This window comes from Pantherophis guttatus, chromosome 14 (assembly GCF_059756535.1).
Source record: "Pantherophis guttatus breed Tessera chromosome 14, ASM5975653v1, whole genome shotgun sequence".
Classification (NCBI taxonomy): Eukaryota; Metazoa; Chordata; class Lepidosauria; order Squamata; family Colubridae; genus Pantherophis; species Pantherophis guttatus.
Window position 1 is genome coordinate 936,795 of NC_142076.1, and position 21,325 is coordinate 958,119.

At 46.5% G+C, this 21,325-nt stretch overlaps 1 protein-coding gene across 2 annotated transcripts in view; it reads left to right on the forward strand.

Annotated features, from left to right (window-relative positions):
• Window positions 1-21,325, forward strand: part of NHERF2 (NHERF family PDZ scaffold protein 2) — a 90,331-nt gene that overhangs the window by 435 nt on the left and 68,571 nt on the right. For both annotated transcript variants that reach the window (XM_034420658.3, XM_034420659.3), the window contains exon 2: window positions 6,495-6,752. In XM_034420658.3, coding sequence (XP_034276549.2) covers window positions 6,495-6,752 — 258 coding nt within the window. The remainder of the gene's footprint in view (window positions 1-6,494; window positions 6,753-21,325) is intronic.

Genomic DNA, 21,325 nt, shown 5'->3' on the forward strand with positions numbered 1-21,325 from the left:
AGCGCCTCAGCCCTGAATCGCCCGCGGCTCCCCCTCCGGTACCCAAACTCCGGGGCCCCAGACCCGCGGGTGGCCCCGAATCAGCCGCTCTTCGGCCGCTTTGGCCCCCGACGGAAGGGTGCTCCGGAGCACTTGGAGCGGGGAAGATGCCCGGCTGCCCCCGGCAGATAAGGGTCTTGGCGGGCTCCTCCCTGAGTTATCAGGGCAGGCAAGCCGAGGGACCTGCCTCGGCTTGGGGGGCTCAGGAGCCAAACTCTCGCAAAGGCCCCCGCCATCTCCCTTTTGCACATCTGGGCTGTTTCCACCTTTAAATCAGGGCAGAGGGGCTACTTCTGGGAGGGGCCTCGAGGGGCCTGCCAGGTTAAGCCTCAGGCGGCAGGCGGTTTTGGAGTGTCCCAGGATTCTCATGGGAAGCCAGACTGGCTGGGAATTCTGGAAAATCGGTCCCAACATCCCCAGAGGTGTCTGGGTGCCAGTGGCTGTTGCAGTGATGGAGATCAGGAAACCTGGCGGGTGCATCTACAGCTGTGGTTTAAGGGGGATTTACATGGAAACTACCCATGCGCAGGGAAGGGAGAAACAACATGTCAGCCTGCTGGATTCCTCCCCCCCCCCCCGTTTCAAGCCTGGAGAAGTGAGGGACCCCCTTCCCTTCAAGCTGCTTCGGAGGACTTGCGGCAGGAAAGTTTAGTATGTAAACGGAGCCCTCCCTTCCCCTGCTGTGTAAACAAAACAAGCCTTGTGCCTGGAGGACCCGCTCAAATGAGCCATCCAAAGGCCCCGGAAAATGGAGAGGATTCACAGGCTGGGGGGTCCTGGGGGTTGGCCCCACAATAAAGAGAAAGGTCCCAGATAAAGCGCTGATCCTGGACTGGGAAGAGAGACCATACACAGCTGGAGCTCATTGGGAAGTTTGGCCAGTTACTCTCTGTCACCTAAACTGACTGACACTGACAGGGTTGGTATAAGATTAAAATGAGGAGAGGCCTCCATGGAGGCTTCCTTGCCACCCCTCTAGAGAGGGCAAAACCTCGTTTGCTTGATGGGCATGTTAGATCTGCCAAGCTTGTGTGTCTTCCCTTGTGACAGTGTTGGTGGGGGGGGGAGCAGTCTCCTTTTCTGCATCTGCTGGGGGAGGGGGCTGAGCCCAAAGCTGCTTTCAAAGGGCAGGCAGGGGTCTCATTTGGGGCTCTGCGGATGGAAGCGTTAAAGGACGTCTGTTGTGTTCAGAGACAAAACAAGGGGGACTCTGGGGCTGAGGTTCCTGCCGCTTGGCCTCAAAAGCGGAAAATAAATAAGCTATCCCATAATAATATCCCAAAATAAGGCATCCCGTAGCAGCTCTTTGGTGGTAATTGAGATGTTTTAGTCAGGAGAGAAATTATAAGACTGGAGGGCCACACGCAGGCCGCCATCCATCAAGTGTCCTGAATGAGGAGCAGGGCTGTGCAACTTTATCATGATTTAGTCGGGTCCTGCCTTTCCTCCTGCTTTTCTAACATAACCCCAACCTTTTTTCCCTGCCAGCACCAGCCTTGCGAGGCAGGCTAGGCTGAGAGGGAGCCTCTGGCTGGTGGTCCTGGCCCTTTCCCCTCCTCCTTTGGGGCAGAATCACAGGGAACTGAGCTATCCGCTGCAGGGAGCCAAGGCGACGGAGAAGGTGCATTTATAATGAAAGGGGTGATGTTAATGAAGTTCTCATGACCAGGAGCCTGGGCTGGAAGCCGGCCAAACGAGTGAGAAATGAGCAGGTGGAAGGAAGGAAGGAAGGAAGGAAGGAAAAGACAGCAGTGGCTGCTGGCCTTGTCTGTGTGGAGTGGGGAGGCGGATTTGTGTCTTTGATTGATACTCTGCTTTTTGGCCTGGAGGCTGCAGAGAGTCAGCTTGCCCTGCTTTGCCTAAGTCCATAGCGCAGCTCTTGCCAGCAAGGAGACTAACTGCGTTTCAGAGGGGATTCAGAGACCAGGTGGCCACTCCCCAGGAGAACCGTGGTCTCTCTGGATGTGGCTCGCTTGTCACTGTCTCACTTACCTCGCTCTGCTTTCCTTGGCTCCAGGCTTCCTTCCCGCCTTTCGGCAGCACCTCTGGCATCCCTGCAGACACCTTTCTGCAACTTCTGCTTAACCGAAACTTGTTTGCTGAGTGGCTGATGTTGGAGATCAGCCTAATGGGGAGAATTGAGCACATTGAAATCCGCCCTGGAAATTTTCCAGGCCTTTTATTTGGACATGGAAGGTCAAGTGGGGTGGATTGATTCACGTTCCCATCTCCCTCCCATTGAATGTACCTGAGAGGGCAGCCCCGGACCTGCAGTCATGCCCATCGGCCAACCAGGAGAGGAATCAAGACTTCCTGGTTGTCCCTCAGAAAAGGAGGCCTCAGGGTGCCTGCTAATAACCACTGGTGGCGGGAAGCAGCGAGCTGCTTAGGAAGGCAGGAAGAGCTGCCTTCTGCTGTCAGCCACACAGGGGGACTTGTCTGCCTTGGGGTGAACAACAGCCACATTTGGGTGACCAGGTGGGGACGCATCCTCTTTTTCCCAGCTGTAAATGTATAAGCAGGTGGCTAAAGCATGTTCTTATGGGCTAGTGCTGGGGACTGGCGTGCAGGATGGAACACCACAATACTTTCAGCTCGTTCTGTTCTCACTTGCTGCTTTGAAGGCACCCCAGATGAAGCTAAAATGCCTTTGGGAAGCTTGTCAGTCAGCGTATTGTGGGAACTGGATTCCATTTGGCTTTGTTAATCTGGGTTTGGGATCATGAAAACACAACCAATGGATCCTGCAGCAGAATTCTCACACGGGGGAGAATTAAGAGGTGCATTCCAAGACATAGGTGTGTGAGGGGGGGGAGATAAATCATTTGACTGGGATGGCAGAAGGCTCCTGCCTTGAGCAGGGGGTAGGACTAGGAGACCTCCAAGGTCCCTTCCTCCCATTCTGTGCGATGATGTCATTATGCAAACGCTGTTGTGACTTACATTCTTGCATCAGATGTAGGGGGGATTCAAGGACTGAATGGCTGCCTTTGCATGAGAATACTGCTGGCTGTGTGTCATCCTTGTGGCATCATTGCTATTGGCTGCTAGTGCTGCTTTTGCAAGTTTGAGACCTTGAATGGGACCCATTTGTTGATTTTTCTCCAAAGGGGCTTCCCAATTCTCCTTCATGGTGCAGGCCAGGGTTTTTCAACCTCAGCAACTTTAACATTTGTGGACTTTAACAAGCACGCTGGCTTCGGAATTCTGGGAGTTGCAGTCCACACAGCTCGAAATTGTAAAGGCTTGAGAAACAGAGTGTAACTGAGAGGTTCAGAGCTCACCGGGGTGAGGGGTTGTTCATGAGTGACCGTGGAATTAAACTGGAAAATCCGCAATGTATTTGAGGCCATTAGTTGAATCTGGCAGTGTTTTTCTGAATCCCAGTCCGGTTCACACAACTCTTTAAGTCACAATATAGTTTATTTGATTTCTCCTGAATGTTTTAATTTCTGAGTTGTTCTACTGATATCTCTGTATTAGAGAGGTAAGAGGTAGAGAAACCTCTTTGTATAATTGCATTGTAAAGCCTGGCAACTATAATTTGCACACCCTGATTTCCTGCTTAATGTGCCAGGTGGACCCAGGCAGTTGTGGCTGAGTAAACCTTGGTGTGTTTACCCAACTTGTGTCATATTGGCCCACAAATGCATTAGGACTACAAGTTCCAGAATTCCCAGCAACCTTGGTTCTGGCTCCCTGTTGGAAAGAACAGAAGAAGTGACTTCTTGGGCTAGCATCGCTCCTTGAATCATGAAATCATAGAGCCATGATCTCCTCCTTTGATACTGCTAAATGAATATTTCCTCATAGCACTAATCAGTCAGCTTTTAGCTGAAACGTTTTGCATGTTTCTGTCTCGGCATGTGTGTTTATGTCTGTATTTACAGTTGACATTTTGGACTCCAAACCACAAGGCTCTTTCCTTGTCTTCAGGGCAATTCCAGGCATGCTTATTAAGAAGTGAAAGTGCAGCCAACCTGAATCATTTCTTCAGATCCTGATTTCACAATGCTCAGATTCTAATCCATAATTCCTTGTGGATCTGAGTCCGTGCAGCACCTACTGATAATAAGACGGAGGCTCTTATGGAGAACTGGGGTGCTTCCTAAGTGGGCATCTTGAAGCAGAGGCTCCATTTCTGGATGTTCTGCAGGATGGTCACCAAGGAGCTTTTTCAGGTTCTTCCCAGCCAGCTTGTTCAACTTCAGAATGTCTCCATCAAAGTTGAGAAGTTGAGTGGGATCTTTTTTCCAAACATCAGCAGGAGGAGAGATTTAGTGTTGCCACTAAAAAGGCCCCCTTGTGCCAGGTGTGGGACTGAAGGAAGGGGAAGCTGCAGAGCCCTAGAGTGAAGGGCAGTGAAGGGCAGGGTGTCCACATAACCACCTGACATTAAAGGAGGGGGCAGAAATGCCTTGCTCCACTCATGGAATGTCATCGAAATGTTTTTTTCCCTTGGAGGGCAAGAAAAATGACAGGAAACAAAAAGGAAGACAGAGATGACAGGATAACAAACTGGGTGGAAACAAAAGAAGGCCGCCATTTTCTGGATTAAAAGCCTCTGCAAAGACCCAGGTGAAGAGCCACGTCTTCAGGCCTCAGGCCGCTTCCAAACACCCACAGGGAGGGGGTTGTTCAGGTCTGCCTGTCCCAGAGGAGGGGTCTCAATAGACAGCCTTGCCTTATTGAAGGAACCTGAAGCACACTGACCTGCAGGGTTCCTGGGGACAGATGCTGTGTGGGCAACTAGTGCCGCTGGCAAAACAGCAGCATTACATGAGCATATTAGAGCATGCCCATCACTGCCTTCTGGGCTGGTTGGAGCTTCTGAGTGGTCTTCAAGGGCAGCTCCTCATAGAGCATATTGCAATAGTCAAGTCTTGAGATCACCACAACATGAGTTACTGTCTGGAGGAAGACCTGGCAGCCTGATATAGAAAACTGGTACTTCAGATGAAGCTGTGCAAAGCCCTTCCTGGCAGTTGCTCCTTCTCTTTAATCAAAGCAAATGCTTTTCTCCATGTAATATTAATGATGATCCAAAGCTGCTGTAAGTCATCACTGTCTATAGGTGCAACAGCTATAAAAAAGCTCTGTTGGTTCCGGCCACAATGAGTCCTGAAACACACTCCAGATTCAGAGGCAGATTCCGCCTGTGACTGGGTGCTCCCCATGTTTACTAAAATGTTTTATGCTCAACTCGCTGCTTGAGATACTGAACAGCTTACCTAGCACCTGCTTAAAAAACAATTTCACCTCTGCCTAAGAAAGTCTCTAAGAGGCAGAGGGAAGGGGTGGGCCTCTCCTATCAGGTAGGGCTACTTGCAATATGTTGTGGGGGGGGGGGAGAACTTTCCAAACTCCCTTTGCAGCTTGTTGTGGGAACGTGTTGCAAAGGTTTGAACCAGTCCTAAGAAAATTAAAGGCATCTGCAAATGCAACTGAAAGGCAGCAGATGGTTTTCGGATGTTGAGCTATGGATGGCAGCACTGGCAGCTTGCAAGGGTGCATTGCGGGGGTTGCTTCTCACTGGCTTTTGGCTTGGCCAGGCAGAGGAGCCCATTTGAGGGCCCAAATTCCTCGTCCATGGGGCCGGGTTCAGAACTTTGTCTTCAAGGCAGAAATGGAAGAGTTGGGAGGATGGTTCACACAGTGCCAGACCATTGGTCAGCATCCTCCCCAGATGCTGAGTTGTGTGAAGTAGCTTTAGGATACCAAGCCATGCTGTGGACGGGGTCTGTCCCTGAACGTTTTCCCTGCAGTGGAGAGAACGGATGGGGTTGCCCCGAGCTTATAGGGCTTGATGTTTTTTCTGGGAACTGAACTGGAGAAGCTTCTTGAACAAGAAGCAAAATGTCTTCAAGGAAAACAAAGCTCTTTTGTGGGGTGGTTTATTAAGGCCCGAACCCCAGGAAAAGACCCAGCTGCTTGATGGAGTCCTCCCTTTCTACCCTGGAGAACTTTTTGGCAGCTGGAAGATCTTCCTGGCCCTCGTCAAGGGATAACTAGGAACCGCAGATGTAGAGCAACGTGTGAATCTAAGAACTGCAATTGATTTAACCAGCCTCAAGCGTCTCCCTTCCTCTTTGGCACTTGGGGCCAGACTGACCTCCCCTGAGAAGCTCCCTTTCGCCACTTTCCCAGCCAAAGGAAAAACCACCACAGTTGCTGCCCTGCGTTTTGAATATCAGCTGAAAGGGACTGTATTTCTGCTCTCCTATAAATGCTGTTCAGGAGATTTTTTTTTTCCTATTTAGCAAAATCCCATTTTTTTAAATTTTTTTTTACAAATCTTTTATGCTTAATCCCATATCCAAAATTCTCTTATTTGACAATTTATTATATCCCTTGTATTATTCTCATTTACCAGTTATTTAAAGCAAAATCCCATTCTTTTTGAGGGTCTTTCTGATGCTTTCTTCTTCTCCCTTCGCCCACCTGTCCTTCCCCAGGTTGTGCAGCGCATCAAAGCAATTGAAACCGAGACCCAGTTGCTGGTGGTGGACAAAGAGTCTGATGAGCACTTCCGGAGTCGACACCTGACGTGCTCTGAGGAGGCGGGGCGGCTGGTCATGGTGGCAAACCCTGAAGCGCCACTAACCAAAGGGCCCAATTCCAGCAACGGAGACTCCTGGAAGGCTCCAGCCGAGCTGAGCAGCAGGAGCCTGAAAAGGCACAAGCACAGTTTAGATTCGGAGAGTGGGAAGAAGGTAAGGCTGTCTGGCTGTTCCCGGAGATGGAGGGGAAGTGCAGCGGTAAAGGTTTCCTCTGTCACTGTCTGCAGAGCTTAGCGGGAGTGGAGGTGAGGCCCCGGGGCCCTGAAGTGCCAGCCCTGGAGCCCCTCAGAAGAGGCCTGTCTTCTCCATCTTGGATGCTACCAGGTGCATCTGCGGAGGGACCCCAAAGGCTGGGCGGGGCCCTCCGTGGCCTGATCTAGCCTCGGGGTGGTCCAAGGTTCTTTATACCATTCCTTGCAAGTCACCTTGTCTCTCCCCCAGATCAATATTTGGGTTGCAACCCCTTTCCGAACACTGAACCTGCATGTTGCTGGGCTGGCCTTTCCTTGTTGGACCATCTGACATTGGAGGAACCCGGCAGTGGTGAAAGATCTAAATACCAGTTTTTGTTCCTGGCAGCGTCTCATTTCTCCAAATCTGTCAAATTCCGGTTTTTTGAGTTAGTCAATTTTGTGAATGTATCAGGTTTGCTTTGTTGAACTTGAGAAATCTTTTTTAAAGTCTCCATTCCAAATGACATGTGAGCTGATTTCTCCAAACAAATGTTGCTGGCAGTTTTGCCTAATATTATCTGTTTTTTTTTCAAACATTTCTGGACCTTTGTTTCATAATTAGGAGTGAGTTTTCTCTGATTGCATTTTTTAACAGTGTGCAAACTGTTGCTGGGTTTAGAAAAGCAGGCGTTTTGAATAGCAGCTCAGCTGATGCAGAGTCACTTTGTTTTGCCTTCCAGGGTGAATTCAAACCGTTCCCCTCCCTTGCCTCAATTTCTCCCCCTTGTACAGAGAACGAGAGCTGGAGGATGGGTGGGGATGCCAGAGGAGCGAGGGAGTTCCGTGTGGGCAATTGCCATGGAGAACAGGTGGAGTGGAAGGCTTTGAGCCCAGCAGGAAGGCCGTTCTGCATGAGGGTTCGGAATGGCAGAGGGCAAGAGAATGCCAGTGGCAGCAGGGAGGAGAAGCTGTTTTGCAGAGGAAGTCGATGCATGCCCACATTACAACAGAAGCACAGCCAGACCCGGAGTGGCTGATTCTGCCACTTGACTGGCCCTGCCCATGGCTGCTGTGGCAAGTTCTGGGGGGGGGGATCGTAGTTCTGCTTGGATACCAGGCAGCTGAGCCTTCTCCCCCCGCGCTTCCTCCAAAGAGCCAGACCGGTATCAAGAGAAAACTCCCGGGACTCTAGCTGGGTGCCTGGGGACTTCCTGGGGGCATCTGTGTCCAGCAGTATGGAAGTGCTTTCCTGCTGCCCTTCCCAGGGAGCTTTTCCCCATTCCTACGTCTAGCCTGGAGCCCTGGGGTTTTGCAGGCTCTTCCATCCAGGCAACTCATGAGATTCAGCTTTGGAGATTGTCTAAAGTCAGTTACTCAATTTATGACTACAATTGGGACTGGGATTTTGGTCCCTAAGTAATATGGTTGTTAAATGAGTCATCACATAACCAAACTTGATTTTATGGCCATTTCTTCAGTGGTTGTTAAGCAAACCCCATGGTTATTAAGTAAATCTTGCAGTTGTTAAGTGAATCCAGCTTCCCCAGTTGATGTTGCTGGGTGGAAACAGACTGGAAAGGTTACAAATCCCGATCATGGGACCGCAAGAGGCTGCAGCCGGCGGGAAAGGTGAACTGGTTGCCAAGCTCCCAAATTTGATCACGTGATCATGAAGGCAGTGTGACAGTCGTAACTTTGACAACAGGGTGTAAATCACTTTCACCAAGACCGTTGTAACTTTGAACTGTCTTTAAGCAACCGGTTGTAAGTCAAGGACCACATATTGACGTTAAGTGGTAACAATATTTATTCATTTAATAGCATTAGTCTACAAATGTTTGGAGTGCTAATTTTGCGCTATTTGATCTTGATTGCTGAAATGACGTGGTCAGTTTCATTTCCATTTGGATGAACCTGGTGGATAGTTTCCTTTTGATTTAATGCCGAAAAATGACAAATTAACAGAGAGGCTCAGCCATAACTCCCATGTTTTATGCAAATGTTTGAGGCAGCTTGTCTGTCTCCCTATGAACACAGCATGGATTTGTAAATGCATTTTATGTACATTGCTGTAGCACAGGGATCCACGAACCAGGAACCTTGATTAAAATGGGTCCTGGGAACGCCAGCATGTCCCATCGACTCCCCTGCAGACTCGTTTCCGCTCTTGGTTGGCTTTTCCCTTAGAAAAACAAAGTGGAGTAGCAGAGAACGGTCACTGTCGGGTCAGCTTTAGGAAACCTAAGTGACATCTGCTGGGAATACAGCACTGGGTGGGGGTGGGGAGACCCAGTAGGATTTTGAGTTCCAGAAGGAGGTTGCACTTTTTTCTGGAGGATGGGGTGAGGGGGCTCAAATCTTGATCTCATGAACTCCAAACAAACTGGAGAAAAGAATGTCCCGGAACAGCTGTAGGAGTGGAGGAGGAAATATGCATCTCTGAACTAACAGCTGTTGCAAAACGATGCTCTTGATACAGTTGTGTGTGCCTTATGGTCAACCCCTTTAATGGCTCTGCAGTTGTGTGACAAAGAATTCACTTCTGCCACCTGTATAAAGCGGTGCAAGAGCACATTAGCGTGTCAGTTTGTCACATCCTTCTATGTTTGCTAGTAATGGAGAGGAGAGGGCAAATAAACAGACGGAAGGAAGGCATGCTGTCATTTCAGAGCTCGGTAGGAACTGCCCACCTGCTTCCCAGTTTGTCTGTGACATGTTAAGCTTTGGCGCACCCTCCACCCTACTGTGCTCGAGAGGGTTGAGTGTACACAGCCAGGACGGTCATGCTGGCAAAGCCTCCGGTAAAGGCTGGTCCGACATTTATGGCAGACAGTAGAACCTCCGTTAAACAGATGGCGTATCAGCTGATGGTCCTTATTTTGTGCAGGCTGCCCCCAATTGTTCTTAGATGCAACTTTCAGGCAACAGAAGTTCTGATGCACTGCAGAGCTAAATGTTGCTGTCCAAGCACTTTTACTTGTTAGGGAACTTGTGCATTTTAGAAAAGCAGATACAATCAAGTAATCTTCTGCATGAAATGGACTAGAAAAGATTCTGAAATTAACTGAATCAGACATTGCATTTTGGTTATCAGGTCTGGGCTGCAAAAATACTGACAAGCAGCAGATGCCAAAAGATAGAGAGGATACAAAGTCTCTGCTACCAGCTGGTGGTTGGCTGAATTTTTGCTGCCTGCCTCAGATTGTCTGCTAAAATGCAAGAGTAGGTGATAAAAGGACAGAATTACCCTGATAATCTGGGTCCCCCAAGAGATTGGGGGCACTAAAGGATTTGAAATCCAGTTTTATCACATGCCCAGGAATGAAGGAACAATGGTTAAAGCTGATGCATGAATGGAGACAGGGCTCTGAGTGAATCAGCCGAGCCTTACTGGGACCTCTGACCGCCTGGCACCTTGCGATCCTCTTCTCAGGCCAGTAGAAACAGCGCTGCATTGTTTGCCCTGTGTCAGCTGAGGAACACAATGGCTGGCGTACAAAAGGGGCACTTGGGTGTCGCCCTCGCCTGTTTTGCGGGAGGCTGCAAAGAACGTCCCTTTTTAAAAATGAAAACCATATTTGAAGAATGAGCTTTGCCTTCCCCAAAGGCTTTGCCAGTGTCGCTGGGTCCAGTCTGAGGGTCGTAGCGCATGCAAGACCCAGGCTTTGTGACCGAAGTCTCTGATGCTTTCGCCAGGCCTCCTTTAAGAATTGGTTAAACTGCAAATGATTACTCTTCAGTTGACTTAGAGATTTGCTTCTGGGGAAGGTTGGTTTATGCAATCAGATGTTTGCATTTATATTTTTTGGGGGGTGGAATTGTGGTTTTCCCATTCTAGACAATGTTTATAAGCATCTTTGGTTTGTCTTTTCCCCGTTCTCTCTGTGCCCAGGGATTCAGCCCCGTGGGAGGAAGAAGAGAGATATGGCATCCCACTGTTGCCTGCAGGGATGTTCTTTGGAACTCCCAGTGTAGCCTGCAGACTGGGCATTTTCTCGTGGTCTTCTCTCCAAGGATCATCAGGCTTGACTCCCCATGGTTTTTCAAGCATACTGGAAAATAATAGAAAATATTCATACTAGATCCTTGCCCCTCTTGGTTTGGTCATAAGGTCAGGCAGGATGCATGCTGCTGGAATTGTGAAGTGGCTCATGCTTCTCTGGGGAAAGGGGAGATGCCCTCTGCCTCCATCAAGAACCCATCTCTCAATCCAGCCATCTTTGAGAACTTCCATCTTTCTCCAACCTTCTGTTCTTAGCAAAGGTCACAACTGTAGAAGGTCTTGGAAGAAGCAGATAATCCAAATCGGATTCAGTCTGGTCTCAGGATGGAAATGGCATTGTTTGCCTTGATGGATGACCTTTGTTGGAGGAAGTCATTCTCCTGGTCGTCCTAGATCCTCTTAGAAACTATTGACTATGGTATCTTCAGGATAGCCTGCAGAAGTTGGAGTGGAAGCTCCCCGTTGTGCAGTGATTCTGCTCTCTCTGATGAAGAGGCTCCACTCAATATTTGTGGGGGAAGCACAATTGAGCACCCTGTAGTAGCTCCAGTGGGAGAATTGTGGGCTTAATTCTCTCCCCTGAATATTGAACATCTGCCTCTAGGAGAGAACGGTTGGAAGAACATCAACAAATGCTGACATTACTTAATGATGCCCTCCCATCCATATTGGGGTGTGGGTGGTGGTGATGGCTTTGCTCGATGCATTAGTTGCAGCCTTGCCTTACCAAGATCAGGGGGTCTTGGTGACAGTAACTCATCCCTTGATCCCTGTGCAGGTGGACCACTGCCGGGTATTCAACTTAGGGCTGCATTTGAAAGTAATTTAGAAGCTTCATTAGGACAGAATGTAGCAGGCTGTCAGCAAGTTGGGGAAAGCCGCTATTGTAGAATTGCATCTGTAGATTTCTTGGCTCAATTCAGGGTGCTGGTTATCCCCTCTAAAGCCCTGTACACCACAGCATGGTACCTTGCCCAACTGTTGTCTAGGTGGGTCTGCTAAAGGTCCCACCTCCTCAAGAAGTAAGAGGAATGTGACCAGGAGGCGAAGCTTTTGTATGGCAGCCCCAACAGTATGGAATATGTTTGACCCAACCTTTAAATGGATCCCTGACGATAAATGGGTGAGCTTTGAATTACGGTAGGCTGTCCTGGCTCCTCTTTTCCTGAGGATGGGAAGGGTGACCTCTTGGGGGTTTGTTTTATCACGGAATTATGATTTGACATGCAAAGCGGTTGAGAATCTGAATAAATAAATGGAGTGAGATGGCCCAGTCACCTGATGCTTCATATAGCCTTCCAGGTTGTAGTTTGTTTTAACCATAGTTTATAGAAGAAGCCATGTCTATATAATGTGGTTAGCATTTGCAAACCACAGTTTATGCATCAGGTTAAACTGTGTATTATTTTGACCACGTAGGGTCAAATGTAGGGTCCTGCTTTACACATCACACTTGTCCTAACCCTTGTTTTAAAACTACATTAATTTAAGTTAATTCCATTAATTAACTCCATGGTGAAATATAACATGACTCTTTTGATGTGAGTTTAATGTCTAATGTGAATTGCAACTGTGGTTCTGGTCTAGGATGCTGTGTGAACCAGAACGGTACAGCTGGCTCAACAAACCACGTTTTGCAAAGGTCAGGCCGTGGGTTGTGCACACCCTCCATGCTCTCCGTGTTACTTCAAAGCATCCTCCTCTGCCCCTTCCCCTGTTTTCTCCGGTCTGGCCTGAGAACTTGGGTCGCCTGCTTGTCTTTGAATTGGGGTGTTGGCAGGAAACCCCTCCTGAGAAGGAAGGGATCCACCCCAGAGCAGAGATTTCCTCTGCAGCGGTATTTTTAGTGAAACACAAAGCAGGAGGAAGGAGATTAAATCAGGATGGGCTGGCCCAGGCCTGTTTTTGTTCCTGGGGACCCGAGTGCAAAGTGCTGTGGTTTTCTGGACCAAAGAAGCGGCAGATTCCCAGCAGGGCAGGCGGGTGGGTGGGCGGGGGCCTTGCCAGGCAAAGGCATTTTGCTCCAGGCTCCAAAGGTGAAGGAGTTGAGGCTTTGGAGGCAAATCCCCCATTATTCAGTTATGTTGCTGGGCCTCATGTTTTCTGCGAGATGTAGAGATGATACCAAGGAGTGGCAGAAGGTTATTGGCAGGACGAAAGAATATTTTTCTAGCCCAAATCCAGAAGCTCTATTAAAGAGGGGTTTTGTTGTGGGGGCATGATTTTGAGCATGATTGGCAACTTCCAGATGTGTGGACTTCAACTCCCAGAATTCTCAGCAATGTTTGTGGGGCAGGAGAAGTCTGGGAGGCAAAGTCCACCCATTTGGAGGTTGCGTGACTCAGATAGCACTGAAATAGAGGCAACAGTAGGACAGGCAAGATGATGAGTGTGACCTGTGCTCACCCATGCTTTGTTTAACCATGATTTATTAAAGAAATCATAACTGAGTTTGCAGAATTCAATATGCCATAATGTCTGTGACAATGTCTACATAATCTATTATATCATAGTTTAATGCTGTTGTGTGTCTGAAAAGACATTTCAGCCTCTTTGTCCCCAGAATTGCTAACACAATGACAGCATCCTTTAGATTGCCCAACCTGGAATAATTGAAAATCTTAGTTTATTTCTGACAGAATAGTCTTACCTTGCCCATCATTGAAAAGTACCACAGAAATTGCAGTGGTCAAGCAGAGGAGGTGGCAGGAAGTTCCAAAGGACTGTAGTAGCTCCTCATATGGAGTTGTGGTGGGGTGTTTATGGGGACCCCCCCCCCCTTTCAGCAGCCATGCAACTTCCCCAATCGCTGCTTATATAATGTGTCTTGCCAAAACGTCTGGAAAGAGTTTTGTTCTTTCAATGTAGCTACTTTTATTCTGGGTTTTAAGAGTGGGACTTTCCTTTCTCTTTCAGGGACTCCTAAGAATATGAAATGCGTGTAGACCAAATGGGTTCTTCCCTTCCAGGGTGTTGATTTTCCCCCCATGGCTGGAGTCCAGCAGATCAGCCCCCTCCCCCCAATCACTTACTTTTGGCTTCCGTGGAGAGTGTTTGAACCACTCTTGGCTCTGGATTTCACATTCCTCTGAGGGTGTTTTAACTCCTTTAACTGCTTGGTGGAGCTCAACCCCCCTTTCGGCAGGGGCCTTTGGAGCTGAAATTGTGTACCGCTCAGCATTGTGATTGTGTGGAGCAGCCCATAAGCCCCATACAATGAGCATAGATAAGGAAAGGGATCCATTTCTGCCCAAGGAGCTCCAGAGATGGAAAGTCCTCAGAAAAGATCAGGCTAGTTTTCTGCTGTGCTTGGTGAGTTTTAAAAGCTCCCAAGTTAATAGCAAATTCCAAGGCAGTTTCAAAATTTTCTGAGTCCTGTTCCTGATTCTCTCTGGCTTTTTTTCAGGAGGGGGGAGCCCCCTTACAAAGAAACCCAGGGCTTTTATTCTTGTTGGATTACAAAACCACTTTTCAAAATTAGGAAGGACTGTGAGCTTGATAGGCATCAGTAGCTGTCTATTGGCCCCATTGTATCCAGGGCAGCCCATTGCTTAGGTCTGGCTTCAAGAAGGTAATGAGAGCAGGAACTGAAGTCAGGCAGTTGATTCTCCATGTGTTTTTCTTCCCTAAAAGAACATCTGAAATCAGTTAACCAGGACAGGCGGTGCATGGATCTTCTCTGGCTTGAGTTTTGTACTGTACTTTCAAACAAAGCTAGAGGTCATCACAGATTTATGCAGAAATATTGAAGATTCAAAAGGGTTTGCAAACTTTTAAGCACCGCCATATGCTGCATGCTGTTACTCCTTTGCTTTGGGGGCAATCTTCCATTGTTCAGTATAGTACCCCTTTATACTGCGCTGGTGACACCACATTTGGAATCCTGCATCCAGTTCACATTATAAAAAAGATGTTGAGATCCTAAAAAGAGTGCAGAGAAGAGCAACAAAGATGATTAGGGGACTGGAGGCTAACCCTTGTGATGAACAATTGAAAGACTAGGAATGTCTATTCTAACAAAGAGAAGGACTTGGGGACATATGATAGCAGTCTTCCAGTACTGGAGGGGCCGTCACAGAGAAGAGTGGGTCAATTTATTTTCTAAAGCACCTTGGGGCAGGACAGGAAGTAATAAATGGAAGCTTAACAAAGAAAGATCCAACTAGAATTAAAGAGAAATTTCCTGACAGTGAGAACAATGAATCAATGAAACCTTCAGAACTTGCCTTCAGAAGTTATGGGTGCTTCATCACTGGAGGTTTTTAAGAGACTGGACAGCCATTTGTCTGGAATGGTGTAGGCTCTCCTGCTCAAGTTTGAGGTTTGATAGAAGACTGCCAAGCTCCCTTCCAACTCTGTTATTCTGTGCCTCCTGCCTCCCCAGGAATCCCTGTTGGCTTCCTGTCTTACCTGCCTATGATTTACACATTGAAAACAACCTCCACTTTGTTAGGCCCTTTTGCAAGCTGGCTCTGGCCTTTCTGAAGATTGTCAGGATGGAACGGGATTCACAACAACTCCATTTAAGCAAAACTTGTTGCATGACCCAAAAGGGGTCTGAATTGCTCTGCCAACTGTGCTCCCAAGTGGTCATTCTTCTTCCAAGCATAATTCCTGCCCGGTTGATCTTTGGCTTCTGTAGGGCTCTTGCGCCAGATGCCTTCAGATGACGGCAGTTCTTCAGTTACAGAGAGTAAAGTTGCTGCTCCAGATGTTCTAGCTGGCTGGACTAAAGGTCCAGACTGAGGAGGGTGGAATAATGAATGGTGCAACGAAGACTCTTACTACTGTATTGATACAGTATTAAAACAATACTGTATATGGTATATCAATAAATATTACATATAAAAATACCATATGAATGCATATGGGTCAATATAAAAGAAAAAAGGAATGACATTGCCATAAGTGTCATACAAGCCACCCAACCAAGCAGAGAAAATAGATGCACTTTTTGCTAACTAATTAAATATATGTAGGAAACACATTACAATAGTAATTGGGGACTTCAGTTACCCTAAAATCAACTGGAAGACTAATTCTGCATCAAGTGAGAAATCGAATAGGTTCCTGACCAACCTAGCTGACAACATATAAATAACAAGAAAAAAAAATCAAGGAAACAGCCGGTCCACTAAAGAGAGAAGATGGCAAGCAAATAACAGGCAGTAGAGAGAAAGCAGAGCTGCTTAACTCATTCTTTGCATCGGTCTTTCATTCTTTGACAAAGTGACTAAAGTAGGAGACCAACGAAATGCTGTGGGCTTACTTAGTATAGTATATTTCAGCAAGGCATTCGACAAAGTAGACCACCTAGTGGTCACATACTCTACATAGTATGCATTACATAGTATGCTTCACATAGTACATATAGTATATGTCACATAGTATACTGTGGAGTATAGTATAGTATAGTATAGTATACTATATATAGTATAGTATACTTCAGCAAGGCATTTGACAAAGTAGACCACAACCTATTTCTTGGTAAGCTAGAAAAAAGTGGGATAGATCACCACCAGCTGGATTTGTAACTGGCTGACAAACCATACTCAATGATACAATGACATCCTTAATGGTACTATGTCTACATAGAGGGTAGTAAGAAGTGGGGTACCACAAGGTTCCATCTTAGGCGCAGTACTCTTCAATATCTTCATAAATGACTTAGATGAGGGAATAGAAAGGGAACTTATCAAATTCACAGATTATACTAAGATGGCAGGAATAGTCAACACCCTGGAAGATAGACTCAAGATCCAGATGGATCTCGACAGACTTGAACACTGGGCCCTATTTAACGAAATGAAATTCAACGTAGAGAAAAATAAAGTCTTAGGCTAGAAAAACCAAAAGTACACATATAGATTAGGTGAAACCTGACTTAATAGCAGTAACTGTAAGAGGGAGTCTTAGTGGACAATCAATTAAATATGAGCCAACAGTGTGTGGTGGCAGTCAAAAATGCAATTCTATGTTGTAGAAGCTTCATCACTGGAAGCTTTCAAGAAGAGACTGGATTGCCACCTGTCAGAAATGGTGTAGGTTTTTGTGCTTGAGTGGTGGGGGGTTGGACTAGATCAGTGGTCACCAACTGGTGGTCCATGGACCACTGGTGGTCCGCGAGAAGATTTTGGTGGTCCACAGAAAAATTATTTGCATTTTTTATATTGCACTAAAACAGGGATCCTCAAATTACGGCCCCTGGGCTGGATATGTGCAATGAACATTTGTGTTGCTGCAGCGTCTCCCCCTTTGGGGTCTTTTTGTGCGGGTCAGAGGGGGGCAGAAATTCCAACTTGGGGTCTGCTTCAGCCTCCTGGTGCGGGGCTTTGGGTAAAGGCTGGAGGGAAGTGTCACTGCTGGCAAAGAGCCGGAGGGCCTTGTTCCAGTGGGACTGCCTCATGGCCTGGAACTGACTGACTATCTCAGCCTGCTGAGCCTCCAGGCACCAGTACCTGGCCTTGCACTCCCGCAGGTCTTCCCTCTGCTTGGAAAGCCTATGCTCCTAGTCCTCAGTGAGGTGCTTCTGCTGAGCCTCCTTCTCGGTCAGATCCAATTTGAACTGAGTAGGCTGTTTGGCCAACTCCTTCTCGTGGTGGCTGCTTAGTTCCAACAACTGCTTCCTGTTGGGGCCCTAAGGAGTCTGAGCGGGGAGGCGAGGAATGGCTGAATAGAGGCTGGGGAGGCGCCCCTTGACATGAGTGACATCAAGTTGGCCACACCCACAGTCACATGACCACCTAGCCACGCCTACCCAGCCGGTCATTAGGCAGATCATATTAGTGGTCCACGGGATTTAAAATTCTGAATTTAGTGGTCCCTGAGGTCCGAAAGGTTGGTGACCCCTGGACTAGATGACTTACAAGGTCCCTTCCAACTCTGTTATAATTCTGATATTTTGGTTTATCTTGTTACAGAACGGAATAGAAATCCTATGTGCCCATACCTGTCTAGCAGCAGAGACTTAAATTGTATATCTGTACCTATCTATGGCCCAAAAGTGATTGGGCACAATAATTGGTTATTTTTCAGGGAAAAGCTGTCTTGCCAGTCACTTAGAAAAAAATGTTAACTTACTACCATACAGGCAACTACGGCATTGTTGGTTTCATGGCTGCTCTCATAGGGGAGACAATTTCTTTGGAGCTCCCCAGCTTGCATGTCCCACCTAGTCCTGTTTTTTGAAAGAAAACCAGCTTCCAAGTATTGTAATTATTTGCAGTTATGCCTTTGGGCTGGTAGAGATCAATTGTTGATTTTTGGTGACTAGCTAAGTTAGCTATTTTGTAAACACACAAGTCTCCCATCTCATCTATTTTCTCAGTGTGATTATCGTTATTGTCCTGCTTTTATTTCTGCATTACTCAAGATGTCATAATATCATCCTGCCTGCTGCTTTCTTATCAACAATAACCTTGTAAATGGTGGGATGAAGAAGAAGGATTGCCCTAAGACTAATGTTACCTGGCTGCCGTCTCTGCCTAAAGGAGAACTAAAACTCCTGGTCTCCTGCTTTCTGGTGCAGCACCTTAATCACTGCAGTTTATGATCTCTGTTTCATGTTTATATGTAGCCAAATTTCACACTTGCCCATGTGTCCTAAAAGGTGTCCTCCTGGGGCATGAGAGGAAGAGAATGTGCCTTAAATTGGGTAGTGAAAAAATAGTTTGAGGGGGCTTCTGGTACCCTCATCTGCTGAACTTTGGCAAAGGATGTGCTGAAGACTGCTAAACCCCCTTCCCCAGTTGCTGTTTGTGTGATATGGCAAATGCTTGCATCCTCTTTGGTAATTCTCCAAATTTAACTTCTCTGCTTCTTCTGGATTAGGGCAAAATATTGCGAACAGAAGCTTCAGTGTGCAAAGAGGTTCTGTTTGCTGCACATTTTATTCAGGAGGCTGGTGTACATTAGAATGCTTGCTTGAAGGCACCCAACACCCCCTTGATTGTGCATGATTAAAAGCATCTTCAGGGCTTTTAATTAGAGGCTCCTGATGGAGACCACACTTCCCGTGGATGTAAGTATTGAGTAGGAACATCACAGTCCTTCAAATATAACAGCCAAACAACAATGGGGAAATACTTCCTCTAACACTGTGTTTCTCAACCTTAAGACAGTGGGGACTTCAACTCCCAGCAATGCTGGCTGAGGAATTCTGGGAGTTGAAGTCTTAGACTAGTCAAGGTTGAGAAACACTGCTCTAAAGGCTTGAGTATTGGATAGGATTTTTGATCATAGAGTGAGAAACACAACAGCAATGGAGATTTAGGGGTCCACAATAAACCAATTGGAATTTGGACCAGGGGTGAAATTCGTAAATGGGAGCATGCGCACGCATGCTTGCTTTGCTTGCACATGACACCTCTGCGCATGTGCAGAGCATCAAAAACGGGATGTAATGACGTCTGGGTGGGTGGGTGGAGCCTCCCGCTGCCGGCGCTACCCATATACCCCAGCTAGAAAGAACCGGCTGCATTTCACCACTGCTTTGGACCATCCTGTTCAGTTCTAACACTACCCAAAACCACTGTACAGTTTATTATATTTTTTTCAACTCTCAAAGAGGCTCCTGCTTTTCTTCTTATGCTCTGGATTAAAATGCATAGGAGCCAAATCATTTTAGCATATTCTGAAACATAAAACCCTAGAAACATTTCTCACCCTCCCTGGAAGAATTACAATAATAGCAAGAACAATTGCTTGCATTTTATATATTGAAAAGGACTTCCTGTCTTGGCTTCAGCCTACAGGTTTTTTATGCCCAGGTCAGTTTCTTTCCATGTTTCCTGGGCCTTTTTCTCAAATTTTTTTGTCTTCCTAAAATAAGAATTTTGTGGGAAGGAGGAGCTGGGCCAAAAACTGGGGGAAAAGAAGCCAAGGCAGATAAGGGTGAAAATGGGAATGAGAGAAAAAAGAAGGGAAAATGACAGACAATAATTTCCAAGAATCAGCTCCTAGTCTTATTTTCTTGCATATAGTACTGATTGCATTAAAAACCACGAATTGGATCAGATATCACCATTTCAGAATAGTCAGTTTGTGGTTTTAGGAGCACCCAGTATCCCAAGAGTGTTTGGGAGCATACTATGCCCTTCCCCATTGGCCAGCCAGGAAGCAATAGATGGGGACTGCAGCCAATCATCATTGGAGACCCCAGTGGGAGTGAGCTGTGCAATGGGGAGACTTGTTTTGGGGACCAGTCTTTCTCTCTAGCTCTTGTTCTTGGGGGACTAGATCAATAAAGCAAAATCATCACCTGGTTTAGGTATTCTCCTGTTGTGATGACTTGAGTGGAATTAGTTAACTCTCTGCATATCTGGTCAACTTTTGGTTGAGTTTAATCCTTTTTGGCAGCCCCATCTTGACTCCATTAAATGCTTTGTAGGAAGATAGCTAATGGTGGCTGAGAGATGTGGTATGATGGTATGGTGAGCTATGGTGATGGTATGTGAACATTTTAAGAAGAATGTGTAGAATGAGTTTTTCCAGAATCGAACAGTATTCTAGAAATGGGAAGGTTAAGTAGGTTGACTTGGTAGTATATTCAAAGGAAGCCAAATGAATTCTTACAGTGCAGTGAGATTTATGGGATGTACAGTAGTGGCCAAAACTGTGGAAACCTTTTGGGAAAATTGTATTTTCTAAAACTAGCTAATAACATCACTTTTTTTTTGGAGTAGTACCATAAAATTATATATCAATGGAAAGTTAATTTAATCAAGAATGTAATGCAATAACTTTTATGAAGGAATAGCAGTTACAGTATAAAGAAGAAAAGTGAAACACGTAGAAAAAACGAGATATACAAAAATTATCACCGTGTCAGTTAATACTTAGTTGGGTAACCTTTAGCATGAATTATGGCCTTACAACGTCTTCCCATGGAGTGAACCAAGTCTTTTAGTTCTTCAGCTGTTATAATGTGAAACCAAGATTGAATGCTTCTATTAACTGGGTTTTATTGCTGGGTTGCTTCTGACTAACAAGTTTCTTTAGTCGGCTCTGGACTATTCCCAGGCCATTCCAGCTGTGGAATATGATTATCTTGAAACTCCAAAAAAAGTGGTGTTATTAGCCATCAAACCTCAAAAATACACTTTTCCCAAAAGGTTTTCACAATTTTGGCCACTACTGTATAACCACAAATACCTTGCAAAACATTTAGCAAGAATTATCATTTGGTGGTTGTTATAAACTATCATTTCAAGCTTTAGGTATGGAATTGTGTTTTTAGTTTCTAATCCATGGTAAATTAGCACATCAAGAAGAAAACTAGATTGGAATCCTTGTTCCTGAAAGTTTTTTCCCCCATTTGTGGGGAATGTTTCTCCTTTGTGTGTGTCTTGTGTGTCTCTCCCCAGCCCCCCCCCCCCATGGCAAGGATCATTTGGGAGTTTCCTACCTGCTGCTGGAGAAAAGCTACTCTGCATGATTTTGTGAAAATACAGCTTAGCTTAAGCCCATGGCCTGCCTGTCTATAAACAGTTTCTGTCAACAATGGCTAAGAATAGACTCTGTGTGCTCTAAGACAGTATATTTCTGAATTC